This window comes from Phoenix dactylifera, unplaced genomic scaffold (genome assembly GCF_009389715.1).
Source record: "Phoenix dactylifera cultivar Barhee BC4 unplaced genomic scaffold, palm_55x_up_171113_PBpolish2nd_filt_p 000144F, whole genome shotgun sequence".
NCBI classification, from domain to species: Eukaryota; Viridiplantae; Streptophyta; class Magnoliopsida; order Arecales; family Arecaceae; genus Phoenix; species Phoenix dactylifera.
In genome coordinates, this window is record NW_024067699.1 from 962,155 (window position 1) to 974,717 (window position 12,563).

The 12,563-nt window shown below is 35.3% G+C and overlaps 2 protein-coding genes across 4 annotated transcripts in view; both read right to left on the reverse strand.

The window, feature by feature from the left end:
• Nucleotides 1–426: 426 nt before the first annotated feature.
• On the reverse strand, nucleotides 427–2,021 carry LOC103719271 (transcription initiation factor TFIID subunit 7). The gene is made up of 2 exons (XM_008808429.4): nucleotides 1,341–2,021; nucleotides 427–1,150 (listed from the first exon to the last, which is right to left on the reverse strand). Exons 1-2 carry the CDS (start codon nucleotides 1,900–1,902, stop codon nucleotides 669–671), a joined length of 1,044 nt encoding a protein of 347 aa, XP_008806651.1. The 5' UTR covers nucleotides 1,903–2,021; the 3' UTR covers nucleotides 427–668.
• Nucleotides 2,022–8,216: 6,195 nt separating this feature from the next.
• Nucleotides 8,217–12,563, reverse strand: part of LOC103719269 (DNA-directed RNA polymerase I subunit 2) — a 51,965-nt gene continuing 47,618 nt past the window's right edge. For all 3 annotated transcript variants that reach the window (XM_039116925.1, XM_039116924.1, XM_008808427.4), the window contains 3 exons: nucleotides 11,864–12,076; nucleotides 11,026–11,280; nucleotides 8,217–9,020 (listed from right to left, as the gene is read on the reverse strand). In XM_039116925.1, coding sequence (XP_038972853.1) covers nucleotides 8,601–9,020; nucleotides 11,026–11,280; nucleotides 11,864–12,076 — 888 coding nt within the window. In that variant the 3' untranslated portion in view covers nucleotides 8,217–8,600. The remainder of the gene's footprint in view (nucleotides 9,021–11,025; nucleotides 11,281–11,863; nucleotides 12,077–12,563) is intronic.

The window sequence follows — 12,563 nt, forward strand, 5'->3', positions numbered from 1 at the left end:
AAACTGCCAATTATTTATCTTTGCATTATAGATTGGTTTGCTTTATTTGAATTGCTTTAAAATTTAAATTCAAAGTCAAAGGTCAGCCACCTTTAGTTGGATCATTATGGCACAGGAAAATAGTTCCATGTTGAAGAGAACATATTAGGATTTTCATGCCTTTGCCTCCTGCTAGGTGGTTTGTTTGGAAAGAAATGTTAAACTAATGACGCACAAGTTGTACCATTTCGCAATTGATGCAACCACAATCTCTTTGTAAGTGCCTCGTCCAACCCCCATAACCACAGTACCAGATCAAGAGGGATGTTGTCAGATATCATACAAATCTCCTAGAATAAAATTAGGTTGGTATAGAAGTGACATTGTAAATGACATTTTCATAAGTTTTATACCAAAAGGGTGATATAGTTTAGGCATCCCAGGAAATACAAGCTGAAAAGAAAATACAACAATTATTTGATTATAAGATCCATGTATGACATTATCTGAAGTACTTGCAGTTCACTAATTAGTATGTAGCACTTAAATTCTAGTAATACATACTAGAAATGAATAACACAAGATTCCCTAATTTGATATCATGGTTAGTTGGTTACACAATAATATGTGATACAAAAGAATCTAAGAACTTGCTTTACTCAGTACTCACCAACTCAAACTTCATTATCCTACTCTTCTTCTTCATCATCTTCTTCAACTTTCTCCAAATCTTCTTCCAGTGCTTCTTCTTTTTCTCCTTCCTCCTCCTCCTCCTTGTCATCAACAATAAAACCTCCTAAAGTCTCATCTTTCTCATCCTCTTCAATATCTTCATCTTTTTGAGCTTTGACATCCTTCAGCAATGCAGGATGCCTTTTTTTGGCATCTTTAGATCTGGTATGGTAGCTAGGTCGCTTAGAACTTCCAAATTTTGCAACCAATACCTTCTCTTCCTCACTCTCCCCGCTCCAATTTTCGTCCTCGCTGCCTCCGTCTCTCTTCTTCTTTCTCCTCCTAACCTTCCCCCTTGGGCAAGTTGCTTCATCAGTAAGTTCATCGTCATCACTATCCCCTCCTGGATCCTCGAGGAACCAATTCCAATCTCCAATGGGACGAATCTTTTGCTTCGGGTAATTATCGAATTCATGACCTCTCGCCAAGAATCCAAACTCTGCAACATCGAATCGTGGAATTAAAATTGGCGATTCTAATCACAAGCATTCTCCTGGAACTCATAAGGCTGGATATCAGATGGGAACCAGCGGGATAAACCCAATTCGATTGAAAATTTGAGATTAAATTGATACAAAACATATTGAAAAAAAAAAAAAACAAATACTTGAACAAATAAGCAATCTAACCTCTCACGGGGTCGATCTGGGAAACGTCCAAGGAGGCCAGTTCTAGTTCCAGTCCTCCATTAGTTTCTTCTTCATCTCCTTCGCCTCCAGGCGCCTCCGCCCTCGCCGTCCTCTCCTTCTCCTTTCTCCTCTCTAGAGTCCTCCTCTCCCTCCTCTCCACCGCATCCAAGACTCTCTTCTCCACCTCCGGCGCCTCCCCACTTCCTTCGTTCCTCCTAAGAACGAAGAAAGAAGGGTTCTTTAGGGATAAGGAGAACCGGTCCCCAGCTCGGAGCTCGCCCTTCTCTGAATTACGGTAAACCCTTTTGTCCCCGCCGCCGTTGCGACAGACCAAGATGGGGTTCTTCCCGGTTACTTCGAAAGAAACCCTGAAATCCCCACCGGAGTCGTCGCACCCAGCATCGTCTCCGGTGGGGCCTAGGAGGCACAGGGAGAGGTGGCGGCGGGAGACGGTCCGGTCAGCAGCGGAGGGCCCAAACCCTAACTTCGCTCCTCTTCCGACCTCGGTCTTCGAACCCCTCTCGATGCGGATTCTCGTACCGTCCTCGGCCTCGAGTTCCATGGCATCTACGAAGAGAAGAAAAGCTCAAGAAAAAAATTGCATTTTTGGGTTTGTATCGGAAGAAAAGGGTAGGAGGAACAGAGAAGAAGAAGGAAGCGGAAGGAGGGAGCAGTTCCAGGAATTTTTTAAAAACACAAAAAGAATAATATAAAAATGCGTGACTCTTATTTATTTATTTATTTATTTATTTATTTTTGGCTTAAGCGGTAGGTCGTACCAATGCATCCAATAATATCCGAAAACAAAATACCTTAAAATGCACAAGGCAATTTTTCATCTCCTATTACCGAAAGAACTGGCCACATAAGCGCCACCCAGTCCGCAGCTCAATTAGCTTTTCAGAAAACATACTTGGCTTGAAAAACCCCTCTATCTCTCAACATTACCCAAATATTTTGGAGCAATGGTGGTCGCTGTTGCCTCATATATTTAATATTCGACCTGAACAATTATTTGGTAGATAAATATTATAAAAAATTAACACCACATTTTTAATTATGAAAACTCGTCATCGGTCGCTACCAATTAGAAAAAGATCGTCTACAAACAATAAATTTGTTATAGACAGGCTATTTGTATATCATGAATGGAGGGATATAAAAAAGGCTTTGGAGCATATAATGAACGAATAAGGAGATAGAGGGCACCCTTATCTCAGACCTTTCAAAAGATGAGAGAGTCATTTAGATATACTATTGATTGAATTAAGGTTGCAAACCTCATGACTCGGACTCGACTCACTCTCTATTAATTTTTCGACTCGAACATGACACATTGGCATCTCGGATGAATCATGTATTATATATAAGACATGTTTCTATAAATCACTAAAACACATTTGATTAAGCTAAAGATCTATAACTAATATGAATTTAATTTATTCTAAAATTCTACAAATATGAAAATTATATAGATATTGTAGTTTCAATAATAGTAACTAAATGCAAAATCAAGTGGAAGAATAGTATTATACTATTATCAAATGGTCTTCTAACATTCCAAGTAATTAAAAATCATGTCCAAGTTATTTAATCTAGAAAATATGCAAACTTCAAATTAAAAAAAACACTCATCGCTTGACCTAGCTCATCAAGGACTCAATCTAACTTAGCCGATCTTACAGAAACAAAAATTAAGAATCTGAATCGATCAATTTTTTTTGACTCATTGATTTAATCAAGTCATCAAAGACTCGTTCGGATTTTGCTTGTCTTTTCGTAGTAGCCTAGTCATCTTGACTTTTGACTTGGTTATCTTAATTTTTAACTCGACTTACTAAGTCACAAATTGACTTACCGAGTTTTGCAACCTTGGATTAGATTAAAAAATGAAGAAGAAGAAGAAATGCACTAAAATGAATTTCTTGAAGTGAGTAGAGAGGCTCAACTACAAAACTTTGAGTCAAGCTAGGGCCACTGTTCCCTATTATAAGCTTTGACCATATCCAAGTTCAATTGCTAAAAAATCTACTTTTGACTTGAGTCACGGAATATGAATAAGTTCATAAGCAAAGGTCAATTAGTTCAGCTCCAAATTTTATTTTTTCATAATATACTTTATTAATGTATTAAATTATAATCGTGCGCAAACACCTCATTGGAGGAGAAAAGACACATCATGATTACAAGTAGAGATTGTTTTTTACATGGAGAGTATTCTAGATAAAGAAAAAGTAATATGAAAATCTCTTCACTTTTCTATACATATTAAACATATAGGAGAGAGAAAACTCTCCCATCCAGAATTCAAAAAAATTCTAAAAAAACATAAAAAAATCAACCATGCGATGTCATTATAGGTGAATAACTGTAAACTACAATTATGCAACATCATCCTTAAATTTGGACTATATTCCTAGATAAGTATTATGCTAAAACCTTAAGAAACTTGTTGAATCTTCTAGCTTCCTGAACATTTACACTGCAAAAATAAGATAAACATAAAAAATATCATTAAATTTCTTAAAAAACAAGCTCCTTTTGATATCCTTAACAGATTTGTTGGTACCAAATTGTCCCAAAATTTTTCAGTTTCTTTTTCCTTCCTTTTACACATTATTGTATACCAAATTACCATAGAGAGGTTGTCAAAGTAGTTGATTTTGTTCCCAATCCTAATTAGATTTTTTTCTTTTGCACATGTTCCATTCTCTTTTTCTTTTCTTTCCCTTTTTGGGCTATTATAAAAAGTTTGAATGCAAATGCACTCTACCTAAAAATATAAGATAATATGAATAACTTAATAATTCAAGCTATCTGATAGGTTTCCATGCGCTTTGAAATTGAATTTGAAAAGAGTCTAGTTGTCGAGAAAACCAATTTTGAAATTGATATCTTTTCTTTTCCCACATGGGGGAGCTGCATGCATGGAAAGCTGAATATGTTACCAAATTTTTGTATGTTATGCATGACAAACAAAGGGAAAGGGAGAAGAGATCTGAAGCCCATTTGAAGGTCACTTATCGTTACATTTATGTTTTTAATTCTCTATATTTTTCTTTAATTTGGACTAGAAATTGTTGAACGTTTATCATCACTTAAATCACTTGCTACACCAAGAATTTTCACACAAAGCTAGAGTCTACATAATGTAATAAGATCTAAATGCTCTCCTCCTTTAGTTACACGTATAGATGATTCGATTGCCTGGGTAGTTTCTCGTAACTATTCTATTTCTTGCCTTCATAAGTCTAGTAGGGTCGGTAACACATGCTATGATGTTTCAAAAAAAATTGCATCATGGTTGTTTTCATTTCATACATACAAATGAGGTGTAACAAAGAAAAATTAGCTCACATGTCTCGCGCTAATAAAATCATTTCTTCATTGGGAAGGATTATGAAAGTCTATAGGAAACCACTCCATATTTTCATTTATTGACATTTTTTCTATAATAGTAAATGATAGCTTAGCTATGTTCTTGACATTCTAGGGTCTAAAAGGATTTTCTTTCATTCATTTGACTTTCCGTGCAAATGTTTCCCTTGCTTTTAGTAATGGTAGACTAAAAGTTTTAGCTTAAATTAGTCAAGCAAAAAGGAAAGTGGAAGACTAGTCTATTTCTACTTATTCTTGAGATGAATTCTTTTGACTTCTCGCTAGACAAGCCACTTTCTACCTCTCCTCAGATAACTAAGACAAGGACTATACATATATTACTCTTATGAAAATTAGACAGTTTAAATATTAACTTATTCCGAACCATGAGAGAGAGAGAGAGAGATTCAACTCAACCCTTCAAATTTTCTTTCTAAAATAGCGAAAATAAACCTCTACCATCCCATGCAAAGCAATTCAACTTGATCCAATCCACCATGTCTCTCTAGTATTTAGTATATCAATAAACCTCCTTATCTGTTTTTGTCTCTTTGAAACATCTCTCATGCTACATTTGTTGGTTCTCCTTGTTATTATCATTCTTGTAAAATCATTTTTATAAATTTGTAACAGAATTCACCTTCCAAATCTACCTAGCACTTCTATGTGTTACCTCTCCTTTGCCATTCATTTGCGGTCCTTTGAATCTCCAACTACATGCCACTTCTTGAATTCTTCCAAGGCTTGACTCCCAATTACCTTAATCTAAGAGCGGTTACTGTATTTTCTGACCTTCCACAGTCCTCCAACCATGAACTTGAACTTCCGAGAGATTCCAAAGTTCGAAGAAGCATTGCAAATTTTGGCATTACAGAAACTCCAACCCTTTGTTTCTTCTTGTTCTAAGAGAACACATTTCTCTTCTTTTTGGATTGTTCATCATATGCTAATCCCGAAGAGGGAAATAAAAGAAATAGGTCTATTGATGCAAGGGATTCACTTCGAATGGCAAAGAGGCAGATTATAACTCCTTTCCCATTGCACATCTTTCAAGAGAGTGAGTTGGTCCGTAAAATTTTTCTTCTCTTCTTTTCTTCTTCTTCTAGTTGATTTATTTGCTTTTCCTAAAGATTTTGTTAATGAAGATGTAACTTCCATCTGCCAATAATCAAAATAATTATTTTTATATTTAAGTAATACATATATATATATATATATATTATAATATAGTTAATGTTCAACTACCTGGATCTTCAATTTAAATAGTCTATTATTAATTGGGAATTGTTAACTCTTTGGATCATATCCATGCATACTAATATCAGTAGATTCTTATTTGTTACAGATTTTTTTTGAAATAGTATTATTGGTACAATGCCAAATAAAAATGCATATGTCGAATTAAAGTTTTTTGAAAGAAAAAAAAATAGGTAGTTTGGAAAAAAATTGTGAAAGAGCTAAAATTGGTTAAAGATAAGTATGGGTAAAGTAATTGACTAGTGGAAGATGATTTTTTAACTTCATAAATATGTGCTAACATTTTATCACAAAATTAATGGCAAATTTGCTCGAAAAAATAGCAAGTTCATGAGCTAAACTGGTTTTTTTTTTTTTTACTATTATAGTGGCATGGTAAACTAAGGACTTTCTCTTTATCAAACTTTTCTAAAGAGAGAATTCAAGGAATTCTAGTTAGGGGCTCCCCGGCTTGGTGTAGCCAAGGAACCCCTTCCATGCTGTCTCACATTTTTTCATCCCCTCTCCTGCAGCTCTTTGCCTCTCCCTTTCCTCTTATCTTCTCCGTTCTCTCCTGTGCCTTCCTCCCTCTCATTCGCCTTTCTCTGGCTATGATACAACACTGCTCAAGATCTTCATGCTTGTCTACTCATGAAATGTAACCATATTCACTACAATCATCCTATTAGATCTTACAAAAAGTAGCAACCGAACATGTCAGATACGTGATGATTCCTGTTCTTTTCATTTTGTAGTGTCATCCTTGTAAAAGGGATTATAAATCAATTTAGAATCATATCAAAGAGCAAAACAGAATGCCTCCTTAACAAGTAGAGATTACGATTCAATTAATCTTGCTTTCTTTTTAAAACCATAATTTTTTTTTCAAATAATCAAGATAATTTTTAAAAAAAATGACCATGGATTGCAGAGAAAAGAGGAAGGCATTTTCAGCAATAAAAAAATGACCGATTAGATTAAGGTTTTAATAGGTGCATTATTTTCTTTGGATCAATTAAATGTGAATTCAGGGCTCAACAAGACCTTCAATTAAGCTTGAATTCAAGAATTAAGCTTCCATCCAAGCTTGAACCAAGTTTCATTTAATCTCGAGCTAATTCCAGCTCAATTTAAGATTATCGTGCTGATCACTCTTAGGCTATTTCTTTTTGTTAGAATTGTTTAATTTCACAAAAGTGACAACTATCTTGATTTAATTTCTATTTAAGAATTCTTACATCTACTTATAAACGGAACCTCGAGTTTATCTCATTGTTTGCATTGTCTTTTTTTTTTTTTTTGATGAAAATGGAGGAAAAAAGTTTTCCCCCAGTCATTGTGTGCATTGTCATTAGGTTGACTACTCACCTTTTCCTGCTTATGGATGCTCATAAAATCTTATATGGCCCAACTTTCGGCTGATGATCTACTCATCAATTTTCTGTTCGAACCCAGAGTCACAGTATACACTGACATAGCCAATGATGCTACTAGTTATTGGGTTCCCTTTGTAAGCTCACAAGCCAAACTGACATCCTAATTGAGGCATAAGAACATCACAATCTCAGTTCCAGGGAACATTTTGGTGAAAAACTGCAATACAGTAATTTTAGACTGAACTTATGTAGGGAATAGTAAAATAAAGAAAAGGAAATAATCCAGAAACATTAGAGGGAATTGGAGAAATTTGGCACCATCATGTTGGTAATTCTTCATTGCAGGCTTTGCAATAAGTATGTCATATAAACTGCTTTTTAAGAACATAAATGCAACCCTTGTTACAGTAGGCATATCACTGAAACATGCAAATGTGTATAAGAATATATACGTCATAAGTACCTGAAATACAAATCATTCCCATAAAGATTTATAACTCAAGGAGCACATATAAACGGTTGATACCACCTGACAGGCATGAGGTAGGTTCTCGTGGTTGGAATACTCATGACTGTATGAAGAATAATAAATCGTATGCTCCCATTATGGAATCATCAATAATCAGAAAATAACAATAGCAACTGGAAATATACAGCAGCTCTGTTTAGCTGCCGATTGTAATGGTCACTGAAGCTAAATATTGTTTTTTCAAATGTTACTTGTCATAAAGTGCAATACAAAATTTTCATACTTCTTCATTGACTCATAAATTCTGTGAGAAGGGTATTTTTATACAAGAACTTCAGTTAACCATAAAAACAGAAGTTGCAGCTGATGCCCAGAAATACTACTCTAACCCTGAATTGAAGCATAAAATGCAAAATCTGAATTCTGGCATCGCATTTGATGCGCAGGAAGCAAGCAACTGAAAAATTAAATAATATTATAATATATTGATACATGGCACGGGCATACAATGAGATACTAAACCCCAAGTTTGGAAATAAAATAGAAAAAATTGTTATCTTAAATAGAACAAAACATCCCCAACTCCAGTTCTGTTGTACAATGAAGATATAAAAGTGCTCTCATTTCAAAAGTGATGCTTTTGGTCACATCACCATCCTCCTAACTTAGCAATCCGAGATAAAAACATGAGGCTTTAACAGAATAACTTCAGTTTTCAGTTGCTGGTGGCAGTATCAAAAAATTGACTTTCCAAGTGGCTTCAGCACTTCTAAAGATATTTTTGGGATTTTCCAGACGTCCTCAACCTCCGGATCCTGCTCTGTTACTCAACTGGAGCTCCATTTTTATATTCATTGCTGCCATTTCTGCCGCTAGATACTTGAAAACGTAAGGCATTGCTACTGTCTCCATTCCCTTGCTTGTTTTGCAGGCATGACATGTGTAACTCTTGGGAGTTCTTGCAGGAGGGAGCCCATGAATTTCTCGAACTGCTCTCTTTTGAGGTTGGATGACAGATGCTGTGAGAACACTTCCACAAAATGAGCATACCTCAGCTATGTGATAATCAGAACATGAGTGGAGCCTGTCATGTAACAAGTAGGCAGCTCCATGAGCAAGAACTGAATCACGCTCCATCTCCCCGAAACGGATCCCTCCCCCACGTTTCCTTCCTCCAATAGGCTGTCTAGTGATCTGGTCCACGGTTCCGGTAGAGCGAACCTGCATTCAGAATTCAGGTTAGTTGAGTCTAATGCACATGCAGAATCAGTCACTATGAGGATATGGTTAGAAACACGAGGAAATCCATAATGTCACTATTGTATGACTAAGTTTCATGTAATGAGGGTTTATATAAATGTTACCGTGCAACTGGAAATTTCTGATGTTTATAGACAATAATCATGCAAAATTTTCATCCTACATATGAACGAAGGCTAGAAATTAGGATGCCCATAGTAGATTGGCATTCCATAGTAATAAAACCCAAAATACTGACAGGTGTACAGTACATATGCATTATTAGTGTGTAGACATGTTATGTGTATAGTTTCTTTGATGTACTCTTAACGTCTTTGATTTGCTGATGTCTTAACAGCGACATCAAATGTTTATTTGAATGATAAATTCCTTGAAATTATGCAATATGTATGTGATACAGAAACAGAAAACATAAAGACAGTATTTACTACAAACTAGGTTTATTCGTTCAAAATATGTCCCCACACCAGTATAGCATAATTAAAATCAAGCAATGTTAAAGGGGGGAAAAACAAATGGGTGTACATAAACAGCAATATGCATGGGTATTTGCATTAATGCAAGTTACCTGTCTGCATTGTACATGTACTCTACCTGCTCCTAGCCAGCATGGCCTTAGTATCCAATGCTTTAATCATAATGTTAACTAGCTTGTGCTGGATTTTTTGCTTTCAATTTTTGGAAGATCAAGTCATGAATTATTCCCATGACATGCGATAGTGACCATCTTGAAACCCTATATAAAAACTGTAATTATTTTTAGTAACTTTTTAAGACTTGCACTTTTTTGGTCTTTTTTAAAAGATAATCCCCCTAATCATTTCATCATTACCATTATAACACTAACCCTTATTATAAATATTTGGAATTGGCTCTGTGCACCCTTATTTGCCAGTCATTCCAGTCAAGGGCTATCTCAATAGTGTTGTTGCAGTCATTTCTAAATCCTTTCTCAAGACTTTCATCCATGTCAATTTAGGTTATGCCCTCTCTATGCTAAATCTTCAGAAGCGCCGTGCCTTAACGTGACTTCAATTTTTTCTCAGACAATAGACTGAGGCATCCTTTAACGGGCATGCCATCTTAATTAGTTCTGTATTGCCCCTATCCATAATGAAAGAAACTCCTTAGCTTACCCTAGCATCATCTATTCTTTCTAGTTTTACAGCACAACAATGCTCCCATATCTAATACACTCATCTTGTTTGCTTAGGCCCTCTTTCTTGTCCAATCTTATCTCTCCACACTCCTCACAAATATTATACAACTTTTTTAACTACTTTTATGCAATGCCATCTTAACTAGGGCTAGGATGGTAAGTGGTAACTGTCTCCATTTCCAAATATGGAGTCCACAAAAATCTTCTTTTCAGATTACACAACAGTTACCAACCAAAATATTTGGTTCCCATGACACTGGCTGCATGAATAAGGCATAATGAGTAGTTTTGACTTCTGAACCCTTTTTTTAATACAATTATCTATTTTGAATTATGATAAAAATCTTATTCACGCTAATTACTGTCCAAATAACTTTGCTTGCATGACATGGCTACATCTGTATGAATAACTACTGCTGCAATAAGGAATAGGATGATCACAAGGTGTGAAGTTCTTTTGAAGTTAAACTATAATGATCCAGAAAGTTCTTCCTCAAAATTGGTTTCAAATTGATTAACATATCTTTTCCATGTATCACATAAACAAATTAGTTCTCTATATAACATGATATCTTGTCATTATACACCGGTTCCTTATCCTTCATTTCCATCATACACTCTATTGATACGATGGAAACTATCAGCAACAAAATATTAAGTACAATAAGGAGTAACGAGATGTCATTTAGTTCTTTATCCTTGCATAGGCGAACAAGTTCAAACTTACATGACCAGTCTTGTCCTGTCAGTCTAAGCAGATAAATACCAGCATTAGCACTAGAAGAGGATGGAAGAAAGACAGCATACCTGGAATTTGTCAGAGACCATGTGTCGAAGGCGTTGGTAATAAACAGGTCCAATAAAAATTTCACAAGTTAACTCTGTACCAAAAACTCCACTATATAAGACCTCTACTCCATGATAGTTGAAACCATAAGAGGCCAGCATTGGACCCAGCTCATCAACCAGAGTGCTTGATTTAGATGGTCTATCTTCATCTTTTTCACTGACTGAGTTTTGGAAAGGGGTTGCATCTACAAATTTTCCATGCAGACTTCCTCCCTGTCAGGAAATCATCAGTTCCATACAAATATTAGAGTGAAGAATGCTCCACAACTATCAACAAAAAATTAAACAACAGAACTTCACAAGTGAAAAAGGAACAAAGAAATGTCAACTATCAACCTGGCTCATGGAAGTTCATGGGCAGAAAAAAGACAAGCAATATAAATGTGCAGAGAATAAATGTTCTGGATCCATATTAGATGTAAAATTTCATCCAATGAAGTTTATCCAGTTAAAAGACTCAGAAGTAAAAAATAAGAGCCTACATGGTCTGCTTTATACATTGCCCATTGATTAACCAAATTTATCGTTTTTCTTTTTGATGGATTAACCAAATTTATTATTTGTAAGTTGCTATATTATGAATAAAACTCTTGGCGTTCAGGTCTAGAGAGGAATATTTTTCATAATATGATGTTAGCTTTTTAAAGTATTCAAAGGGTAAAACTTATTCACAATGGATGAGGAAAATAAACAAAATATAATTTGAAAGTTGATTACATGTCCAATGGGTAAAAACCTTCAAATCCAGGGTTTCTTTAAAGACAAGGAAAACAACAAAAAACTTGAAACCTGGTACCTTAGCTGCAATAGATTCTAAAAGCATTCCAATGGTCATTCTTGAAGGAAATGCATGAGGATTGATAATGAGATCTGGTCGCATCCCAGTGACAGCAGAAAATGGCATGTCAATGTCAGGCCATAACTGAGAGCAGACACCCTTTTGCCCATGTCTGCTGCTAAACTTGTCGCCGATTATAGGATACCTAGTGCGGCGGGTACGAATATTCACCTGCAAAAAGGAAACGATATATGTTGCATACTGATCTCTGTTGAAATTATAATCGGCTGGTAGACAAATTTTAGTAGTGGGAGATTTGATTGTTTCCAAAGAATTTTGTGTTCTATTACCAAAACGAGAAAAGGAGAAAACAGAAGGCAATTCTTGGCAGAAGAAAGGGAGTGCACACAAAGAATTGGTGATTTTGTTGTTCAACATATTTGGAGGATGACTGAAATTATTTGCCGAATATTTTTTGAATCTTTTTGTGAATGATTGAGCATACAATAACATATCATATCATAATTCATAACAGTATATTGTAACATAATACATTATACCACACTTAGTGGAATTCAGCATAATATTTATAGCATTATACTTTGTCATTATATGGTGCAATGCAAAACTATTTAATATTTAGGCAAAATCAAATTAAGAAAGCTAAGGACCCTTGCAGTCTCAATCCTATGCAACATTGCGTAAGTTTTATAGAATA

Excerpts from the sequence above, each read along its gene's own strand:
- LOC103719271 (XM_008808429.4), bottom strand. The coding sequence starts at position 1,902 with ATGGAACTCGAGGCCGAGGACGGTACGAGAATCCGCATCGAGAGGGGT. Across the intron at positions 1,151-1,340 it reads CCAGATCGACCCCGTGAGAG|AGTTTGGATTCTTGGCGAGA; the intron begins GTTAGATTGCTT and ends TCGATGTTGCAG.